Genomic DNA, 20,601 nt, shown 5'->3' with positions numbered 1-20,601 from the left:
CCTGAAAATAGATAAAATATTGAATTTATTTGAAGCCAAAGTGGCGTCCTGTACCTTTTGAAGATATTTTGATAGCTCTCGAGCTTCGAAGTCCCTCAGGACTTGGTTCGGCACCGGCCCTTCTTTTGGCTTGATTTTTTAGGTGTTTTTGCGCTCGGGTTTCTGAGCTCGGTCTGCATGAGCTTGGCGGGGGCTTCAGTGATGGCGACGCTCTGAAGGGGAGCAATGTCGCGGGCGCCGTCCCAAGGACTTACGCCCGTAAGGAGGGAGTACATGCTGGTTTCTTGCTTGCTGCCGGGAAGACAGAAGACTTGGAAGGATAATGGGATTTAATGGGGCCTGTACCCTTTGTCACAGAGGCTTACATCCCATTTTAAAGCTCCATAACTCTCCTTCTCCAGACCTCAGCTTTTATTTCTCTTTTCCCCAACTCGTTGACGTGAGACTTGGACTACTACTTCTCATGGTTGCCCCCACATACGTCGTTGCAGCGGGAGCCATGCCTGATTCGAGATGGCTCGGGAGTCAGGAGAAAGTTTCTTCCTCTGCTTAACATGATTCCGTGGAGGCGGCACAGGAGGGGCCTCCCACTTGTTGCAGGCTTTGGGCTGCAAATAGCTAGCGCTTGGACTTGCTGCACAAGCGCATCGAAGTGCTCGAGTTGGACTTGTGGAACTTGATCTACCGGAGATCTTGATGGTGAATTTTGGACTGAGCGTTTGGGACTTGGAGCATGATACTCGAAGGGGAAATCCGCTTGTAGGGGGATCCGGTTGAACTGGAGCCGGAGGAGGCGGTGCCGTTGGGATGCCCCTGGGTTGCAAGCTTTGGACAGCGGTAGCCAAGGCTTGCACTTGTTGCACCAGGGCATCAAAACTGCTCCGGCCGAACTTGATGAACTGACTCAGCCGGAGGTGGTGAGTTCCAGACGGAATGCTCAAGACTGGGTGGAGGACGTCGAGAGGCATTGGAAGCCCCTTTGCTTCTTAGCTTCATGGCAGCGAACTCGGGCCCTTCCTCTAGCGCCAATTGTTGCTGGAAATTGGACCCGGGGGCCGCCGCGAAGCCGGGGAAGGAGGGGCTTCCGCCGCAGGGGCGGCGATCGACGGCGTGCCGACTGGTGGCGTCCTCCTGGAGGGGCTGAGCTCCGCCGCTGGGAGGGTGGTCGACGGTGCGCCGGCTGGTGGCGTCCTCCTGGAGGGGCAGAGCTCCGCCGCCGGGAGGGTGGTCGACGGTGCGCCGGCTGGTGGCGTCCTCCTGGAGGGGCAGAGCTCCGCCACTGGAAGGGTGGTCGACGGTGCGCCGGCTGGTGGCGTCCTCCTGGAGGGGCAGAGCTCCGCCGCTGGAAGGGTGGTCGACGGTGCGCCGACTGGTGGCGTCCTCCACTGTGGGGTGCGAGTCCTGCAGGAAGACCGGTGGCCGGGCTCCCCGGCGCCGGCCCTCCGATGCTTAAGTTAGAGGGGGCCAATATGTGGAGAGAGCAGGGAAGCCCGTACGTGGAGAAGACAGCCAGAATATTTAGATTAGATCAAGAAGATGAAGAAGATGATGTCATCCATTGTATCTGTGCTGTCCAAGAGGGTTCAGTCCCAAGGGTCCTGAGAGTCCTCAGAGTCCAGTCCCAGTCCCAGTCCCCCCTCCCTTTCCCCCCAGGTTTCCTTTTATAGGAGGATTTTTGTTACCTGGGAGGTGACAGGAGGTTTGTCCTGTTTTGTTAATAATTGGGCACGATTTGGCCCATTAATGGCGTGGTGGAAAATAAGGCCGAATCAGACCTGGAACCAGGGAGTTGTCACGGTCGATTCGGGACCTGTTGGGGTGGTTGAACCGCCGGCCGTGGTGGGCCTGGGGTCCGTGGATGGTAAGGTGCATTTATTACCGAGTGAACCGGCGGTCAGGGAGAGCCCATACGCTTTGATGGTTCAGTGATCCGGAGATCGCCTTGCAGCCGTGGTTCATTAAATGACTGAATGCATCGGAGACTTGAGGGGGTCTCATGCATTAATGGCAGGTCGTGCCGAATACCTGCGGAGATCTTATGCCTTGATGGCTTGGAGATAGCGGCAGGTTGTAGTGGAGTTGTCAGGTCCCTTAGAGGGTTAGGTGGAAATTGGATATTTGGCTAAGGCATGGGCTTGGCCTGCTGTGCTCGGCCTTCTGGTCTCGGCTCTCTGGTCTCGGCCTTCTGGTCTCGGCTCTCTGGTCTCGGCTCTCTGGTCTATGAGCTCGAGAGCGGAAGAGCCCGATCACTTAGGATGAGCTAAAAAATAACATGAACTAAAAAATAATTCAATGAGCGCGAGCTTTGCTCGCTGATGATGGCTTAGATTGGTCTCACCTTGTTCAGGGCCTTTAATTGGATTGGAGAATCCCACTTTTTTTGGGCCTTATTAGGATTGAAGGAGGTTGAGGACTTTAGAAGCGTTACCCCCATGTTAGAAGGTGTATTCGGAAAACTCCCTGCCGGATCCAGCCATGATTGGTTGGGGAAAGGCGCGGAAGCATGGCCTAAACTCTAAAGTAGTTCAAACCCAAGGCTCCATGTCTATTCGTAACTAATTATACCAATTAAGATTAACCATACTATACCATATCAGTTCAGTACCAATGAAAGATGTATTGATACTTGGTACCAACAGTAATAATTTGGCACCTGTACAGAGTTCGGTACTAAGATGACGTATCTTAATACGAATACAAGCATTAAAAAAGCCTCAAATCTATTATTCATATTCGAAAGTTATAAAAAAAGTCTAAAATCTACTATTGATGCGCAAACAGTTTTTTGGGTGGCTTACTGTGAAAAGAGCCAGATGTGCAAACAGTTTTCGCCACCAAAATTATTCTCTTCTCGGCTCCCAATCTCGTGCATTTTCATGGATAGGTGCAGCACAAAAATGGTTGGGTTGGGCCCATTCGCTGGACAAACACAGCAGAGTGGGGGAAGGGGGGAAATAGAGTGTGCACCTGGACAAACATTTTCCTTTTCTGATAGACTTCACCAGGACACCCGGATATACATAGCAGTGTATACCTCAATGAAACACCTGGACATAAATAGCTGTATATATCTACACGTAGTTATGGAGACAGTAACCCATGATCTTTGGTGAGAGATGCAGAGTGCCAAGTCGATGCAAGATTACTTTTTATCTGAGAACATCTCTTTGTACAAAGCATTCGCCAACTCAACTAACTCATGGTTCTTAAACAGCTAAAACATCTGCTCAGAGGCCTAGACGCAAAGATCCATAACATAATAGATCGGTACTCATACTAGGGAAGATGTTACACTGTTGATACAACATGATAGGTGGTGATAGAATTCCTACATGAAATCAATAATAGGCTGAACAAATAGTGAGGAAGAACACATCTTCCTTTCATGGTTGGGACAATAATTCTGAGCTTTTGCTCAGCCCCCTTCTAGTTCTGTATAACACAATACCAAGAACAATTCATTCCTGCATCTCTGAATGTCAGAGGATGAAACTCGCGCTTTACTCCTTTCTCAGTTGCAAAGCATTTAGGCTCCGATTTGACCAAAGATCTGAATGATCTCATCTAAAATGGTGGCAAAATATCTTAACATTATCATCACGACACAGCATTGTCATTGCCACTCAATTCATCATTTTGTTCAGATTTGAATCATTTCCAGTTTCCAGTATAATTAAGCTTCATCCTCAAGGGGAATGCATCAGCTGGAAAGCATGTGCAACGAGTTGCAGAAATGACTGGTAAACCTAGTGAATATCTTTTAGCCCTCTCTTCAACCTCAGAAAACACTTTCTGTTGCGAAAAAAGAATAAGAGAGGGAAACATTAAAGATACATGTAGAAGGCAAAGGGAAAAGAAGTCATGAAGCAATATAACATCAAGTAAAAACAAAATGGGTAAAGATTAAAGGGGCATTACCTCTTTGTTTCAAAGACATAATCCAGGCTCACTCTCAAGATCTGCAATGCTGTTAGTCATCACATCATAAAAAAAAACATTTAGAGGTCTACTTACAGGTTAATATGACCACTATATAATTTGTAAGGAATTACTTTGTGTTTTCGATCTTCATTTGCTACCAGAGTTGGTATACATAATATTTGTTCAGAATGATTACTTTTACTATTATTCCAATAGATTATTTGGGGCAGGGGTTCGATTCTCGATGGCGTTGGCCCTTGAAGGGCAGGGTGGGTATAGGGCATAAGGTGGGGATTAGCTTCCTAATCTCAGAGAGGAGAGGGAGACAGAGAGATTATTTGCGATGTTCATAAAGTGTGAGCAATATACAATATCCCACAATTCTCAAAAAGATATATGCTTCACTGGGATTTCATTTTATGCTCACCTAAGGGAAAATTTTGTCAGGAAGCGTTGACTTCACAAGGAGAACTTTTCACCTTCTCATCAATTTTTTACTACAGACATGGGAATGAATTATGTTTGAGATATGCAGGAACCCACTGCAATAGAAATTTCAAAAAGAATTAGATATTCCATCAACAAGGGCAATTACAATGCATCACTGCTTGCCCAGTTTTCTGAAACAATTAAAAGCATCACATTATTTCTTCTTCATCTGAATTTGAGGAAAAAATGATTCACATTAAAGAATTGATAATTATGGTATCACCTTTGCATTTCAAGGTATCCAATAACAGGTTCTCTTAAGTTGCAACTATCCAATAAAATGTAATCTCTGCTGCTCTTGATCCCTGACATAGAGAAGAAATACTGACACAACTTGAATGGAAATTCAGTCGAGACGATTTTGACAGATCAAAAATATAAATCAAGTTGAATGCAGTATATCTCTGTGTGCGCATGTCATGCATGCTTGCACCACTGAGTCCGACAACCAATAAAGAAGAAGCAATGCAAAAATATTAATCGACAAATTATGCTTATTATCTTCTACGCAGCTGTCTAATATTGGGCTTCAAGTTCTGCTGTTAAATTGTACAAGTCGTGTGTTAGATTGCTTGAAGAGTTCCAGCTGTCTGACTTGATCCGCACCCTCCAAAGATTGAGTGCCCCTCCAGTGAATAAGATCAATATAATTCTATAGAAGTGAATATGATTATTTTATACAAAACCAGAATGATGCTAATCAGCATACAGAAAAAATTTAAGCCAGTAAACAACATATCGTGATTCAGTTTGGCATTTGGTTAATTATTTGGGTCCCAGAGAGAAGCAAAATAATCCTTGCTGTTTTCCTTTTTCATCCAGACATTTTTCCATGCTCAAAGGATCTAGGAGATTGGACCCAAATTGCAAGAGTTTAAACCGTAGAATGTGCTAACTTTCCGGTAGAACTTGCTTCATGATCAATTTTCTTGGCTTATTATAGCCGGCCCCTTCATTTACACAAAATACCTTAGCTAGATATCAAGCAGGAACAAATAGAGGATCCAACTCCAGTTCAAAGTTGGTTATATGAAGTACAGAAAATCAGGATCATAATCAGATCCATTAAAACTTTTCTGTGCAGCTGTAGATGTTGTCTAAGCTTAATGAAGCATTTTATGTGCAGACACATCCATATAAATTCTGATCAAATGTACTTTTCATATTGTTTGTCTGGTTAAAGACGGCCTATAGACATACAAATGATTAGGACATATTTAATCTTTAAACCCTACCCTACGTATTTTATGAATCACTGGCTGCGACACATGTCAAGAGGCATGGGCAGTGCTGGAGGTGATTTAACGCGCTATGGCATGTGATGGAATAGTTGGGAAAAGCCGGTCTCATCAGAATGCTTATCTGAATAACAGGACATATGACCCTGACGTAGGGAAGGAAATGCCCATAATTGCCAAAAGAGGCCTGAGAGGACATGTTGCATTGAACTCTGATGCCAATCAAGTTAGAGAGCACCAAGATACTCACAGGAGCTGATCAATCAAGGGGCAATGTGTCAACCACCAAAATACCAATGCGATGCAGGGAACTATCCAGGTGTACAAAAACAAGGTTTCATTAAAGAAGGCATGGTTAGCTAAGCATGTTTCTCTGGCTCCCGAACCTCAAAGAGAGCACTTAATGATGGTATCGTTAGCATCTTCGATGGCAGAGGAAGCAACAAGCCAACTGCAGGGCCATTTGACATGTCGGCAATTGAGAATGTGCGATGGAAAGGCCTGAGACCATCATTGTGAAGATCTCTGCCATTTAATGTTAGGATATTTTAAGTATTATTTTGGTGTTTACAACTATATTTGGGATCATTTCTTTATGCATTTAAGCACATAGCCTATATAATATTACTTATCAATGATTTTATTTCTTTCTCTTAGGTTAAAAGACAGGTAGATGAATGATATAATCTTGATGGGTTGAGGCATCCAAAATATGACCCCTTTTGACAAACATATTAAAAAGATTAGTTAAAACAACGAGACATGAGACATTTCAAAGATATGACATTCTTATTATAGTAAATAACATTCTTTAACTGCGTGCAAATGATTTAAATGCCACTTAACTTCAAAAACATAAAGAATTCAATGTGTTTTGTGACTTCTACTGGGAAAATAGGAGAAGATTTGAATGTACAAAAAGGTTTTTAAAATTGGTAAACATAATGACCTTTCTACCATCTGAAATTCATGGGAGAAAATACTGCATATTTTATGTACATAATATGTTTCCTAGCAAAACTGGCAATATACTTTCACCTGTTACAATACCTAACGTCAGCCTAACACCGTCGGAAACCATGCAAATAAAGAGCTAGTATAGCACAAAAATACTCAAATATATTGTCTGAAACTTTTTTGACTCATCTTTTGTTCCATTTTTTTTTGAATTTTTAGACTTTTTCTCGATTTTTTGACCGAAACTCCGAAACTTGAAGCAAAACTTCCAAAATCATTGAAACATGCCAAAACCAAAACTCCACAAAGGCCGAAGCGAAAGCCAAAACCAAGGTTTTCGAACCATAACAAAAATAGATGTTAATGAGCATGCAAACCAACAAATCCCCTACTCAGAGATAAGCAAAATGTAGTTATCTTGCAAAATTTTTCCTATAAACACTTGGTAGCTTCCCACTCTGAGAATAAAGGGCCACACAAACTGTCAAGGCAAACATTACCAGAAATCATTGGGCCTTTTCCTTTAAAGAATGAGTGTTACTTAGATTTAGTGCATTACTAAAAAGCTTTAGTCTATGCAGCTAGGGAATAGAAAAGAACATCGTCTGAGTCTTTGGAACTCCATAAGCAAGCATTACATACTATTATCCTATAGCTCTTTTAAACCATAAAGCATGAGCTGCTGATGTGGTTTATTTAAAGTAATTCGTATGCAATGCAAGGTATTGCCCATGTTAATCATCATCATTCAAAAGAAAAAAAAGAAAAAAAAAGCAAGAAAGCTTCTGCAGAATCTATCTAGAATAATATGTGAGAAGCTAATTTATTTATGATAGTAAACTTAGCATCCCAATTCACTTCCAAAGCTACGCAAACAATATATATAAAGGGTATAAATGCAATAGGAAGGTTCCAAACATTTTTACCTTCTGTTAGTCTCACCTATCCTTGCTTGTGCTCAATATGTAAAAAATTAGCGAACGGTACCTTTTAAAAGAGTTTCCTTCTTTAAGCATAACATGTCCTGCCAAAGGAACAAATTAGACAGAATATGCAATGACGAAGGAAAAGGACAAAACTCAAGTTAAAAATTTGCAGCAGAAAATAAAATAAATCTTACAAAATTCATATCTGAAAATACAGGCAAATCCAAAAACAAGCTTTAATGCCAATTCTATCTGTGATTTCCTAATAGTTCTGAAGATGCACGATTAACCAAGAAGCAGCGCCACAGATTGGACAGCCTATACGAACTTCATTTGACAGATGGAATATAGCAAGTATATGCAATAATTATGTAACTCAACAGCAGGCAATGAACTTCATATGGACTAGGTTTGGTTTTGCCAGGAGCCTATGATTGATTGCATGAGGAAATGAAGACAAGCAACACCACCCTTTCCACTGCCACTTGCATAAGGGAAGGTTGAGAGATAACCAAGAAATTATACAAGGTGAAGCAACTAAGGATTGTTGATGTAACATACAAGCATGAGTTCTTGATGATTGGGGCAGATGTTGTTCGGGGAGCAAAATTGAACACAACCCTCTGCCTCTCTTCAGTTCATTTACACTTCCATCATGGATTCATTATGAAGAACCTCTATGCGACTATTTTGAAACAAAGGTGTTATGATTGAATCTTAATCAATAGACAATTTAAACTGGCACAAACCATTATGTTGTCAGACAATATGAAGAGACCACAAATGAATTAATTGGGTGCCACATGGAGATATGAATAAAAGAATCCAACATCAAAATCCAGATATAAAGAGATGGAAGTGTACATCTGTATACAATAACAGACAGATGCCTGGACCCCATACATGCACATGTGCGCCTATATGTATGGATGTATATATGTCAAGTTTTGAAGTTTTGGCTGAGACCAGTCCTAAATTGACTAAAATCTTCGGTTTCAGCTAGTTCCAGCCAATTTCAGAAGTTTGAGCTGAATCTGACCAAAAATGATATTTTTCAATCTTTTTTGGTTTAACAAGCATATATGTTCAATGTATTCTAATGTTTTCTAGAATTTTTTCCATATTTTTGAACATCACATTTATCTAAGCATCTAATTGTCCTATTTTTTTATATTTTTGGCTAAATAATGATTGTTATGATAACGGGCAAGATACAAAATTTGACATGTATCTTACTAATTAGAAAGCGTTACATGTTCCCATGCTTTTCTTTTTAGGGTGCTGCTTCCCAGCACGACTTTATTCCCAACCAAGAGCACCAGTCCCCTGTGGCAGTTGGGGATTGATGCAGTAACACGGGCTCAAGTGGGTGTAGGCAAGCTGCACGCCCCATGTACCATCCTCCCAATCACCATGCAGCAGGGACTTGAGGAGGGAATGGAGTGGTGCAGTGAAGCATTTTCTTCTTATTATCATTGAAATAAGTTTTTATCTCTTCTTTTAGATTAAATGATGTATCAAAATAGAATATGATATCAAAAAAAAATAGTTTTCTAATTAGAAGAATCTTTTCTTGCTAAATGGATTTCTAAAACAATGTAATGGCATATTCTTCGAACGGTTTCTTGCTTAGATGAGTTATTAAAATGAAATATGCTTAGAAAAAAGTTTAATTGAATAAATAGAGCAAATATAAAAATTATAGAAAATGGAGACAAGTGTAAGGAAACTACAAAATTAGAGAAAAGTATAATATATCTAATGCATTAAGCTTCAAAGCAATTCAGTTCCAACTTGAAACTACCCAAAATCACAAATTATAAACCTAAATAACTCAAAATACAAAAAAAATAGTAATAACGCAAATTTTCTTGACTTTTTTTTGACCGAAACTGTGAATCTTGAGTGAAATTATCAAAATCAAAACTCTATGTAAGGGATCAAAATCAAAACTCTATGTAAGGGATTTAAAGCCTTATATAAGTACATACCTCTTCATTACTATAAATGATTAAAGATGCATGATTCATAACCTTTACTTATAAGGATCTTCAGGTTTCCACTTATGTGACCTGCAAAAAGTCTAACTTCATTTATTTACATTTCAAGGCATACATATCCTTATGTGTTGGAAGAATATCTGACTTTTGAGGCAGCAGCTACAAAATTTTGCAATCAACTAAAATGGCAGGTTTAGCTTGTAGAACGTTACAAACATAGAAGGGTGGCCATATATATCTATGCACGAACCCAAGCCTCTTCTCCCTAATTATCAGGTCATTAGTTGCTTCACCAATCTTGCTAATACACATATATATCAGGCAACCGCCCTGCATAAATATGAACCAAAAAATATTCAACGAATATATCTGCCATTCACAAATCAAACTTTACACATCAACAATAATAACAAGTCAATAAGGGAAAAAAGCATAAAAATTAAACATGCAATACCATGCAATAAACGATGCAAGCAAATAGCTAATCTTTGGGGAAAGAAATCATGGTAAAAAGACTTACATTATCTTTCAAACTGGTGAAACTATTAATTCCGTTCATCAACTCAGCTTTAGGAAGCAACGCTCGCAGACCCTGAGTTCCAAATAAGCAAAATATGACACTGCACTAAAGCACTCCCATAATTTTGGATATAATAATAATGATAATAAAATATCGCACCTCCATTCTGATGAGAAGCCATCCATTATTCCACTCAAAAATTTTAGACTCTATCGGCTCACTGAGTTGCTCTATCTGCAAACATGAAGTACAAACTTATCTTTAAGTGGCCAAGATCAGCTACAAAATGTAGATCTCATCCACAATAAAGGCATCATCTTTCATATCGTAAGAACCATAATAGAAGTTGCATATAAAGCATCATATTTTTATTTGGTAAAGAACATACCATCAGTTATACGATAAAGTGAAATCTTCTTCCAAGGGCACCTTTTTTGAACCAAGTCACTACAATTCCAGCTTAATAGCAAGATGCAAGGCCAATTTTTTTGACTAGGGCAACCCAGCTATGATGGGGATGATACATATAACATCATAATGTAATAAAGTCTGCTAGAACTACGGACGGTGCAGGAAAACAACTCTAATGCACATTACACACCTCCCAAGACACCATATGGACCCCATGCCCAACACTCAGATGAACCCACACAACAACGTCATTTGTGTTCTACACAGCAATGATGATTTCCCAGACCACGGAAAGTACTTGAATTAAATGTTCATTCTAATGCTAAATTTTATTATGACCTGGGAAGTAAGTAGCACTACCTTTTTGTTCCTCATCTCCATGTGACGCCAAGATAGTTTTATTTCTCTTGAAGTATAAGTTGCGCTCAACAGATAGTTTTATTTCTCTTGAAGTATAACTTGGGCTCAACAGCCAAAATACCAACCTGTACCTTGATTACAGAACTCAAGAAGCTAGTCAAAAAGCACCAGACTAGTACAATAATGCCCCTGCATACAAAAACTAACCTCAAGTGCAAGGATCCTGGGGGCCAACCTGTTCTAAGTTCCTACTTCCTTCAGAATTAAAAGTAACAGAAAGGAAGCATAAGGGAGCAAACAAAAGAAGCACAATCATAAGAATCGTTAAACACATTCAAAAACAAGCATATCCCCCAGCATAACCCTATTTAATTGCTGCCCAGGAAAATGAAATGAATCTGGAAACTGCTCTGTTTTTAGCCACTTCATTCTCAAGAGCTTCTTCTCAAGCAAAACTTCTTTCTGTGGAAAGCTCCTACATGCTCAAGCATGTCTGTTCCATGGTCGGAATCATCTAAAGCCTTTCCATTACAAGAATCTTTACAGCTATAAATTATGAGGTAACTACTTTATTGGCAGAGTCCTTGTAGAGTAGCTGGTGCTGAGAGTGAAACATAAGAGGGAACTTTTTTTTTCTGGGTGACGGTTGAATTACTAGGACTTTTTTCCCTATGACGATGAGTACCGCCGGAATAGTGATATAGTAAGATCACCAGCAGATCAGATAATTATTCCTAACTCCGTATTCCAAAACTGAACTACGATAGAAGCCCCACTGTGAACCTTAATGCATACTAACAACTTTCAAGGCATACCATATCATCCAAAATTTAGAAATTCGCCAACTAAATAGTCAACAAGAGGATAGATATAAACGGAAACATTTAAGAACACTAGAGTTTAGATTCTGGAGTAAAGGTTCCGGACTTGAACAACATAAACTCATTGACATAATAACAAGACATATAGTGATCAAAAGTGCAACTGGATTTTACTCCCCAACATTGTTCCTAGGTAAATATAGAAGAGTCGTTTGGTACGGAAACAATATCTAATCAAGAAACTATTCAGAAATGAATTTTACCTGCGTTGGTGCGACGCGACCCTCCGGAACATCCTTCATGTTGACAACAGCGGCCGCCCGCTCAATGTCCGACGGAGCATCTCGGCAAAAAGAACCGTTCCCACCTCGACAACCGGGCTTCCCAGCACCCTCCCACCACTCAAGACCTCCTCATCCTTCACAATCCCCGGCTTTGCCGGCAAAGAACCAAGACTCCCGAGCAACCTTCCTCATATCACAATCCCCATCTTTGCCGGCACCACTCAAGGACACCACAGCATCCTTCACAGCAGATTTCCTCATCGTGCCCAACATATCTGCGCCGATATTTTCGTCGAGCTTGTTCTCATTCCCCGACCAGCAAATCACCAGACTTCGGATCATAGTCCTAAACCCGAACGCCGACGACCCTTTCGTTTCTTTCTCCTCCTCGGCGGATCTCTGGTGCCCTCCGGATCGCTCTCTTCTCCGACCTTGGCTTCGGAGTCGGAGCCCCATGGTTTAAAGAACTTCGAGACGGGGCTAAGGCCCCTTCCATTTCCGGGGGTGGAAAGTTTTTTATCGTCGGCGTTGGGATCGGGGACGGCTTGCCGAGGAGCTCGAGCTTGGCTTCCTTGCCGAGACCATCGACAGGCGAAGTGAAGGAACATGTGTTCGCCTCAAGAAGGGGATTTCGGGAGAAGACGAGGGAGAGATGGGGAATGATGGGAATTTAGGCTTTTGGAGCTTGCTTGGGTTGATGGCAATGGGAGGGGGAGGGAGAGGGAGAGCAGAGGTTTAAGGGGCAGAAGAGTGGAGAGAGGAACAGGGTTTGCATCCCTCTTTTCTTGTGTCGCCCTCTTTGTCGCATTACTAATTCTTGTAAAGTCGGCTATTTTTTTATTTTTTATATTATTTAAGTTTTTTTATCCTATATAAATATTTAAAATCTACCTAATAAATAATTAATGCTCGGAAAAAAAACAAGAGTAAAAAAAGAATTGATGAAGTCTCAGAATAAAGTGGAATGTAGTCTAGTTGCATTTTGTCAAGGCATCTGATGGGCTTCTATAGGTTGGATTTAAGGTGTTGGGTGAAGAAGTAAAGAGAAAGAAAAAGAGTAGTCGTGGATTGTTTAAAATGTTTAGAATGTTCAGATTAAGAAGAATTGTGAGGAGATTTATGTATTTCATTTGAATAATGTTAAAATTGATTTTATTACTCTATATTGCTTTAAACTTTGAAACAGCTACTTGACATTCATTTTAAAGGTTGGCATCAAAAATATTAAAAGTTAATTCTATTGTTCAAGTTTCTTTGTGTCGTAGCTGCTATCTGGGTATTTACACCAGAGGCTGGAACGAAAAATACAAAAAACCTAGTTTATATTATTTTAGCTATAGTGGCCCGAATTCTGAAAAATTTAAACATTTTTTGAACTGATGAAGGGCTTATCTTGGATATGAAAGCTTCGTTGTCCTTGCAGAATTAGTGCTGACTTGAATTGTTACTTGTTCTTTCACAAATGTTTTATTCTTTAATTTTAGTAAAATAATTTTCATCTTGTTTTGATGTAATTCAGGTTCCGAGGCTTTTTATTTTTATTATTTTTCTTGCGTGTGTGTTTTTTCGCTATCTCAGTGAACTAGGTGGGAGTTATCCCTTTTCTCTTTAAATAAAAATTAAGAAATGAAATTTTTTTAGTACAACCTTGTCGTTTCTGCTGCAAGAAAAGGAGAGGAACGCGAGACACGATAACCGGGTGGTGTCGTGACCTAAAACCTATCCAAAGAAAGAAGAACATCGTCGCACCGAGAAACCGAGGTTCTCGACACTTCCAAGCTATTCGCAAATGGCGACTCCGCTGGTCCTCGATGCTTGCCTCTCCACCCTCCCCGCCGACGAATCCCTTCCTCCATCTGGATCAATTGGACCACCGCCAACGAGGTTCTGGGTGGCCGGGGAACCGCTTCTCAGTCTCCTCGCCGGAAATCGGCCCTCCGGGCTCGGATCCGGGAGCCAATTCGAGCCCTTATGGGAGAGGAGAAGATTCCAACTGCATCGGTGAGGATCGTCGCGGTGGTGGGGAAGGAAGCGTCAGCCCGCTGAAGAATGCTCCCTGGGAGCAGGTCATGCTTCACACGGTGAGTGAACGCTTCATTCGATTCGATGCTTACACTTATCAAAGATTAAAATTGATCGTAAAGTTTTAAAATTTGTGATTTTATGTTTATTTTTGTTTTTGTTTTTCTGTTGAAGCCATGTGATTTGGAAATTTATTGGGGAGTTCGGAAGCAGGCCCATATGGAACTCAAGGTTGCTTCACCCATTGATGCTACAGTTAGTGGACCATTAGTTGTTATATTAGAGTAGGAACGGTATTGGGAATATCATTTAAAGGCCAGGCAAGGCATCCTTTTTGGGTTTCGGAGGCATGGGTTGTTTAACATTATCAAACTGTCTCCGAATATGAATTTCAGCTAAAGAATTTGTACCTGAATCAAGAAGAAAACAATAATAGTTCACAAAGGTATTGCCTGGAATTTGAGTATAAAATTGTTGGAACGGTAAAGAATTCAGCAATTCTATAGCCACGTGGGGAAGACTTTATACTTAGTTTTAGAACTAAATTCCTAGCTTTTACAACTTCAACCAGATTGAAATTAGTTTTTCCTTTGATTAGGAATTTAGCAAAACCCGATATTATTTGATCTTGGACTAACTAATTTCCCAATGAACCTAAGTCACATGCCTGAAATCTAACAACTGAATACTTTTAAACAACATCGACTGAATCCCATGAAGTGTTGAGAAAAAAAATTAAAGGACCTCATAATGCATGACACCTTGATGTCATAAAAACTATATACTGTAATTTTGGTCCTCTGACCTGTTTTTGGACCTTTGTCATGACAACGGATGCATTGTTAACTCATGGATGTGTTTTACTTTATCTTTTGCCACAAATATGTAATATTCCATAAATCTGTGTGCTTTTGTTGCAATTCATTGTTATGGGGGATGTTTTCATACATTTAACATAGTCTGCTTGTATTCAGTGATGGCGAATATAAAGATATATTTGGTATTCCATGCGTACCTAAAAAGAGTATCTTTCTTTCTGTGATATGGACCTAAAGACAGCAGCTGAAGCAAGGACGGAATTCAATTTGCTGATCACTGCCTCTTTTTATCTTGCATCTTGGTTGCAGGCAAATAGGCTAAATGGTGGGTGGATGAAGGATTTTGAAAATGCTTGTATTTAGCGATAAATCTATTCATTCTAATGATACAAATTGTGAAAATCTCAGAAAAGAATTAGGCCCGTTCAGATATGTTGGTCAATGTTGCAATCAAGGAATCAGGAATCAGATTGAATGGCTGCAGACAAATAGCGCAAGCATTCCAAATGTCATCTGCTTTTGAATCATCTCCATCCATGAGAAACAAACTAGGAGGATCATATGCTAGAACAAAAAGGAGAAAGAAAACATGTTTAGCAAACTAGGCGACATTGTAGAACCAAGAAGCAGAAAAGAATCCTTAGAAGTGTTAGAACTGTATCAGATGCTTGGGAGAGGCATAATTCTGAATGATATAGATTTTGTTACTTGTCATTATTAACACTTACATAAAACCTATTCCAATACTGAAGAACTTAAGGGCCAAGGGACTCTCCACTCTTAATTGCATGATAAAAAATTGTGGCTCGAAGATACTAAACTGTCTGCTTTGATCCCAACTGCAGGAAGGCTCTTCAATGTTTAAATACCTGTTCTCCAACAGATCAGGTATGCAATTATCTCTGTGTTGCCTCTTATGAGAGTCCAATCTAGAGGCCTTTTCTCTGTGTGTGTTGCAAAAGAAACAATTGTCTTGAATTGGATGCTGAGATCCCAAGCAAGCCCTCAGTAGCTCCTTTATCCATGTTCAGGGGAGAGGCTTTGACCCATGAAAATTGCAGAAGACCTCTTTATTGGGTTGGTTGGGTGATCTGGATTGGAGTTGGCGGGTCATAGCGGGCCAAAATCCGGCATGATGACCAATTTCCTTGTCAGTATCAACTCTTCTATAGGGGAAAGGCTAAGGGGTCATTTTGGTATGAGCCAGTTTTTTCAAGTCAGGACCCTTGAAGGGAAACTGGTGTGGAGGAGAAGAAGGTATCGAGTGAGGAGAGCAAATGTTCCAGGCACATTTTACTTCAGCGTGTTGGATAATGGTGTAGTTTCAAAAGAGTTTTGGACCATAATAGATGTCTGCGATGATCTCAGCTGGGGTTTGTTTCATTATCGTGGTGCTGCTCAGGCTGCTGGGCTGTCTTATACTGGAGCAGTGCTTGTTAGCCCAGATGGGATGTATCCACCGGAGATGGGAGGACAGAGGTGGTTGCTGCTTTGGAGAAATGCAGCATAAAGACTGGGAGCTCTATACGGTTGATAACTGCTCATGTAACAACGCACCATTAGGACTTCCTGAGGGTTCCAATCTGCATTGTAAGATTGAAGCCAGGGCTTTGCACAGTTGATAAAATGCATAATTTGCTAGTATATTATAAGATAAGAAGAGCTGGTCGGGAGATGTTTTCAGTTTCTAAGCCAACTTAGTTTATAATGCTGACATCAGAACTGTAAGGACTTGGTAGCCTTTTATCATGGATTTTGACAAGTACTCAGACATACCTGTGTGCCTTTCTTGGAACCCCCGGACATTCTGCTCTCCATTAATACATTTGTCTCATTGCTGACATATAGATGAATTTATCTGATAACATATGAGATTGACGAAGATAAAGATGGGAATTCGATAATCATCTCTGAGGTTTTCAGAGGAGCCATTCTAATATTGGTTTCCTTAAAGGTATCTCTTCAATCTTATCTTGAATCTAGTGCTTTTTTATGTATGGAAGCTGACTGCATTGAAAGTGCACACAGTCTATGCGTCTTATTTAAAGGTGGTGTGATATTGCTAAAGAGATAAACCATAACCATCAGACTAAAGTATAATGATGTGAAAAAAAGGTTGTTTGCTACAAGTGTAATCAGACTTCTCTGGGAGTAGTACCAGACGCTTACGAATTGGTTTGGATCTTTCTAAGCTGGCATTCAAGATGCTTAAACTCTTGGTTATGGAATTGCATGGTTACCGATATTGATTGTGTGTTAAAGCTGCCTTCATGATCTTGTTCTCATTGTCTTTCATTTATTAATTTTGGGTTTGATGGATCTATTCTTTATTAAAAATACAAATGTTGGACTGGTTAGAGCACTTGGGCAGCAATGCAAAGTAGCATATATAGGCTTTGAGGATTTACTTACGAATACTGAGATTCTGATCAGCTGGAACTGGCTCCCTCACTCGCCAGCATATCTACAAGAGCTCTTGGGCATAAGTCTCTTAGGCTTTCTTATGTGCTGGTGAATTCCTGATGTTTTTACCGGTATACTAAGGAGTCTTTGGATTATTGTTTCAAATTTAATTTTCATTCAGGTAGCTTATAACTGAAATTGTTTCATTTGAATCATTTCAGCTAGCTGATGACCATGATGGTTCTGCTAGGGTCAAAATTTTTTCTTGTTTAGGGCAAAACATAAATAACTTCTATAATTTTGTAATGCAGATTATTGAAGATTAAAATAAAAAAAATAAAAAGATAAGATCAAGCAGGAGCTGCCCAATGCATTTGGAGGCCTAAGGCGAACTCACTAAGGGGGGGCTCTTTTTTTTCTGTTATGTCTTTGAGGCTTTTCCTGGGCCGGCCTAAGGCGAACTCACTAAGGGGGGCTTTTTTTTCTTTATGTTTTGTCTTTGAGGCCTTCCCTACGGTGGGCCTTCTTTGGGCCGGGGCCTTAGGCGACCGCCTCAGTCGCCTAAGGGTTGGGCCGGCCTTGAGATCAAGTTAAATCAATAGTATGTATGATATGGCTTCCACAGGTTGATTGGTTTTGACGAGAAGTAAGAAAAAAGAATTGCAAAAACAATGTCATAGATTGAATGTTCCTTGATGACAATTGTATGGTACCTAGCCAAAATGGCTTTAGATTATTTTTGCACCATCCCTCTGATTATAATCTTGATGGTCATAAAGGTGATAAGGCTAACAGTATGCTACATGTCTGTTGCTTTGAAGGAAGGTAAGTAGTAGCTGTTAGTTAATTATGCAAATAATTGTTATTCATCATGCTCATCATTACTAATACCAAGATGCTCTGTGCAATGAGAAATGGACTACAAGACTATATAGTATATTTGTCATTTCATAATTAATCTATGCTTGCATGATATCTGGAAGTTTTAGACTGCCCCCTATTCGTTCTGCTTGCTTGAACATTCAACTATCAACTAAAGAAGTCCCACTACTATGTATAGTATGTGTGTCCCACGTGTGTCTCTATTTCAGGTTTGTTGATTCATGCTTGCTAGAATAACTATAGTCCCCCACCCCACTCCTTTAGATTGATGTTTTTCTCTTAATTTCTTTAAGGTCAGCATTTTTTTTTAAGCAAAGCACCAGTGGATGGGGGGAGTCACTATACATTTCATTAGAGACGAAATAGGCATGAATGAAAAGGAGAAAGTTTGAAGGAGCACAGAGCAGGAAAGAGAGAAAATACAAGAGAGAGAGAGCAAAAAAGAAAGGCAGGCAGGGACCCAACCAACCCAGCACAAACCAAAGGAGACCCAACCCATTGGCCCACACAAGATACATAAAGAAGCCCTCCCGCAACTCGAATCCTCCTGGGCCAATGTGAAAGTGGGCCACTTTATTCAGGTGGTTTTCATAGACACCATAGCCCAATCTTTATGAAAATAGTTTTTAAAGGAGAGAGATGGGAAAGTTGTATTCCCATGGGAATATGATTCCCACATTTCATGGGAAAGTTTTTTCCCATGAGAAACATGGGAAAGTTACTTTCCCATGAGGTGGGAATCACTCCATTTTTATTTTTTTTTAAAAATACCCTTCAGCATTAAAGAAGCATTAAAGAGGCATTAAAGACCTAATTTTTATTAAATGTATAATAGGAATTATACATAATTTTCCCAGGAAAGTGGATGGTCAACCAAACATAAGCACTTTGGAAATTTATCATTTTTCCATGGTCAACCAAACATGCCAAAAGTATTTTCCTAGGCATCTTCTTCCTAGGAATCTACTTCCCAGGAATCATATTCCTAGGAGGAAAAATGCTTCCTGCGAACCAAACGAGCCCATATTGAATTAATCTGCAACATGCTTAAATTTTCTCTTTGTTGGTATCATAGAGTGCATGATTACTTTTATTTTATTTTATTTTGTTGGGGGAGGGGGTTTTCAGGATTATGATTGTTGCCTCTCTTGATCTAATGCTTTAATTATAACAATTTACATCGTCCTTATAAAATGTTGATATTAGTGGAAATGTTCTGAAATTAGTTTGTCTGTACTCTGTTAATGCAGGTAGGGTAACACCAATCAACACCAAAACATGGTACCAGAAATGCATTTCATAATAAAAGAAAATCTGTTCTCTCTGGATTTGAATTTTTAAGGAAGAATTTGATTCGAGCACGCCTGGCAGGTGGGATCAGCTGCATAATACTGACTAAGCATTGAGGCCTTGGTTATCTCCCTCCATTGGAGCTACACAACAGGGATGGCTGTCCCAGAAGTACCCCTAACCCCCAAGTCCTAGTGAAGGCAGGATTTGATCCCAGGTAACTTGGTCCAACTGCCAAGAACTTTACCAGTTGGATAAGTTGGCACCTTGCCCTCCGGGTTTATGTATTAGTCTTCCTGTCATGGTTGGCAGGTTTAATATCTTGAATTGCCCTCCAGGTTTACGTTGCTTAGTTAATTCTTAACAAATTGTAGTGAAGGCATGCTATGCACTGAAAAATTTCAATGTTAAAGAATTTGTCTTTCATCAGCACCATGTCATCTTAAGCTGAAATGCTTCCCTAACCAGTAACCAGGCAAGTGTGCTATGTAAGTGCTGTGTTCTAGGCCAGCACTGGGCCTTAGTAGGGCTGGAAATGGGCCGGGCCACACCCCTATCCAAGCCCGGTCTGAATCTTTTACCGGATTTCAGGCTGGGCTTAGGCTCGAAAATTTTATAAAACTTCAGGCCTGAGCCTGGACTGAGTCCAATTGGCCCAGCCTGATGGAACTCAGCATTATGCTTGAATAACATCTTGTCCATCCTTGTGCTAAGATCTCTCTCTCTCTCTCTCTCTCTCTCTCTCTCTCTATATATATATATATATATATATATATATATATATATATATATATGTTTGTGTGTTCTCTTGATCTCAGATATTTTTGAGATGTAAATTATACTAAAACCACTAAAATTAAATAGTATTAAACTTTCAGTTTGGTATTCACAAAATCATCAATCTAATAAAAACAGAGTTAGATATCAAGCTTTCACAAAAACTAAATAGTATTAAACTTTCTGTTTCAGACGTTCGGTCTGCAAAAGGCATCCAATCTGGGTTCTCTTTTTCCCCTGAAGCTAATAAAAACGGAATCTGCCCTGAAGAGGAAAACAGCGGCATCGATAAACACCCCAAAACAAAAAGAATATAGTTTGCCTAACCAGTAACCTCCCAGACCGAACATATAGATTTAGACATTTGCCTATAATCTATCACTGCCCTATTTAATCGCTAATCAGATCTAAACTAAGGAAGCAAAGATACTATAGCTAATTCTTGCTTTGTCTAGAGAAAATGAAGATTTAGACTGAGGAAT

General features: G+C 40.1%; 1 protein-coding gene and 1 non-coding gene across 8 annotated transcripts; one reads left to right on the top strand and one right to left on the bottom strand.

Annotated features, from left to right (window-relative positions):
* Window positions 1-3,124: 3,124 nt before the first annotated feature.
* LOC103720581 lies at window positions 3,125-12,695 on the bottom strand. Of its 7 annotated transcripts, XR_005511343.1 has the most exons (10): window positions 11,907-12,695; window positions 10,211-10,285; window positions 10,052-10,123; window positions 9,782-9,861; window positions 9,523-9,603; window positions 7,532-7,629; window positions 4,634-4,715; window positions 4,349-4,463; window positions 3,919-3,967; window positions 3,125-3,792 (listed from the first exon to the last, which is right to left on the bottom strand). It is a non-coding gene; the product is annotated as an uncharacterized LOC103720581 (transcript). The 7 variants fall into 7 exon arrangements; XR_005511340.1 differs by having other exon boundaries at window positions 9,523-9,861; XR_005511339.1 differs by having other exon boundaries at window positions 4,634-7,629; window positions 9,744-9,861.
* Window positions 12,696-13,592: 897 nt separating this feature from the next.
* LOC103720580 lies at window positions 13,593-19,774 on the top strand. Its single transcript, XM_039125274.1, is given in 15 exon segments — window positions 13,593-13,944; window positions 13,947-14,008; window positions 15,085-15,111; window positions 15,114-15,284; window positions 15,286-15,336; window positions 15,339-15,414; window positions 15,417-15,470; window positions 15,473-15,594; window positions 15,596-15,820; window positions 15,822-15,842; window positions 15,844-15,900; window positions 15,902-15,976; window positions 15,978-16,273; window positions 16,275-16,721; window positions 19,303-19,774. Coding segments are annotated over 14 exon segments (1,398 nt in total). The 5' UTR covers window positions 13,593-13,898; the 3' UTR covers window positions 16,390-16,721; window positions 19,303-19,774.
* The last annotated feature ends 827 nt before the right edge of the window (window positions 19,775-20,601 follow it).

The sequence above is a fragment of the Phoenix dactylifera genome, chromosome 4, assembly GCF_009389715.1.
Source record: "Phoenix dactylifera cultivar Barhee BC4 chromosome 4, palm_55x_up_171113_PBpolish2nd_filt_p, whole genome shotgun sequence".
NCBI classification, from domain to species: Eukaryota; Viridiplantae; Streptophyta; class Magnoliopsida; order Arecales; family Arecaceae; genus Phoenix; species Phoenix dactylifera.
Note: the sequence above shows the minus strand (reverse complement) of the source record. Positions and strands in the feature narration are given on the sequence as shown.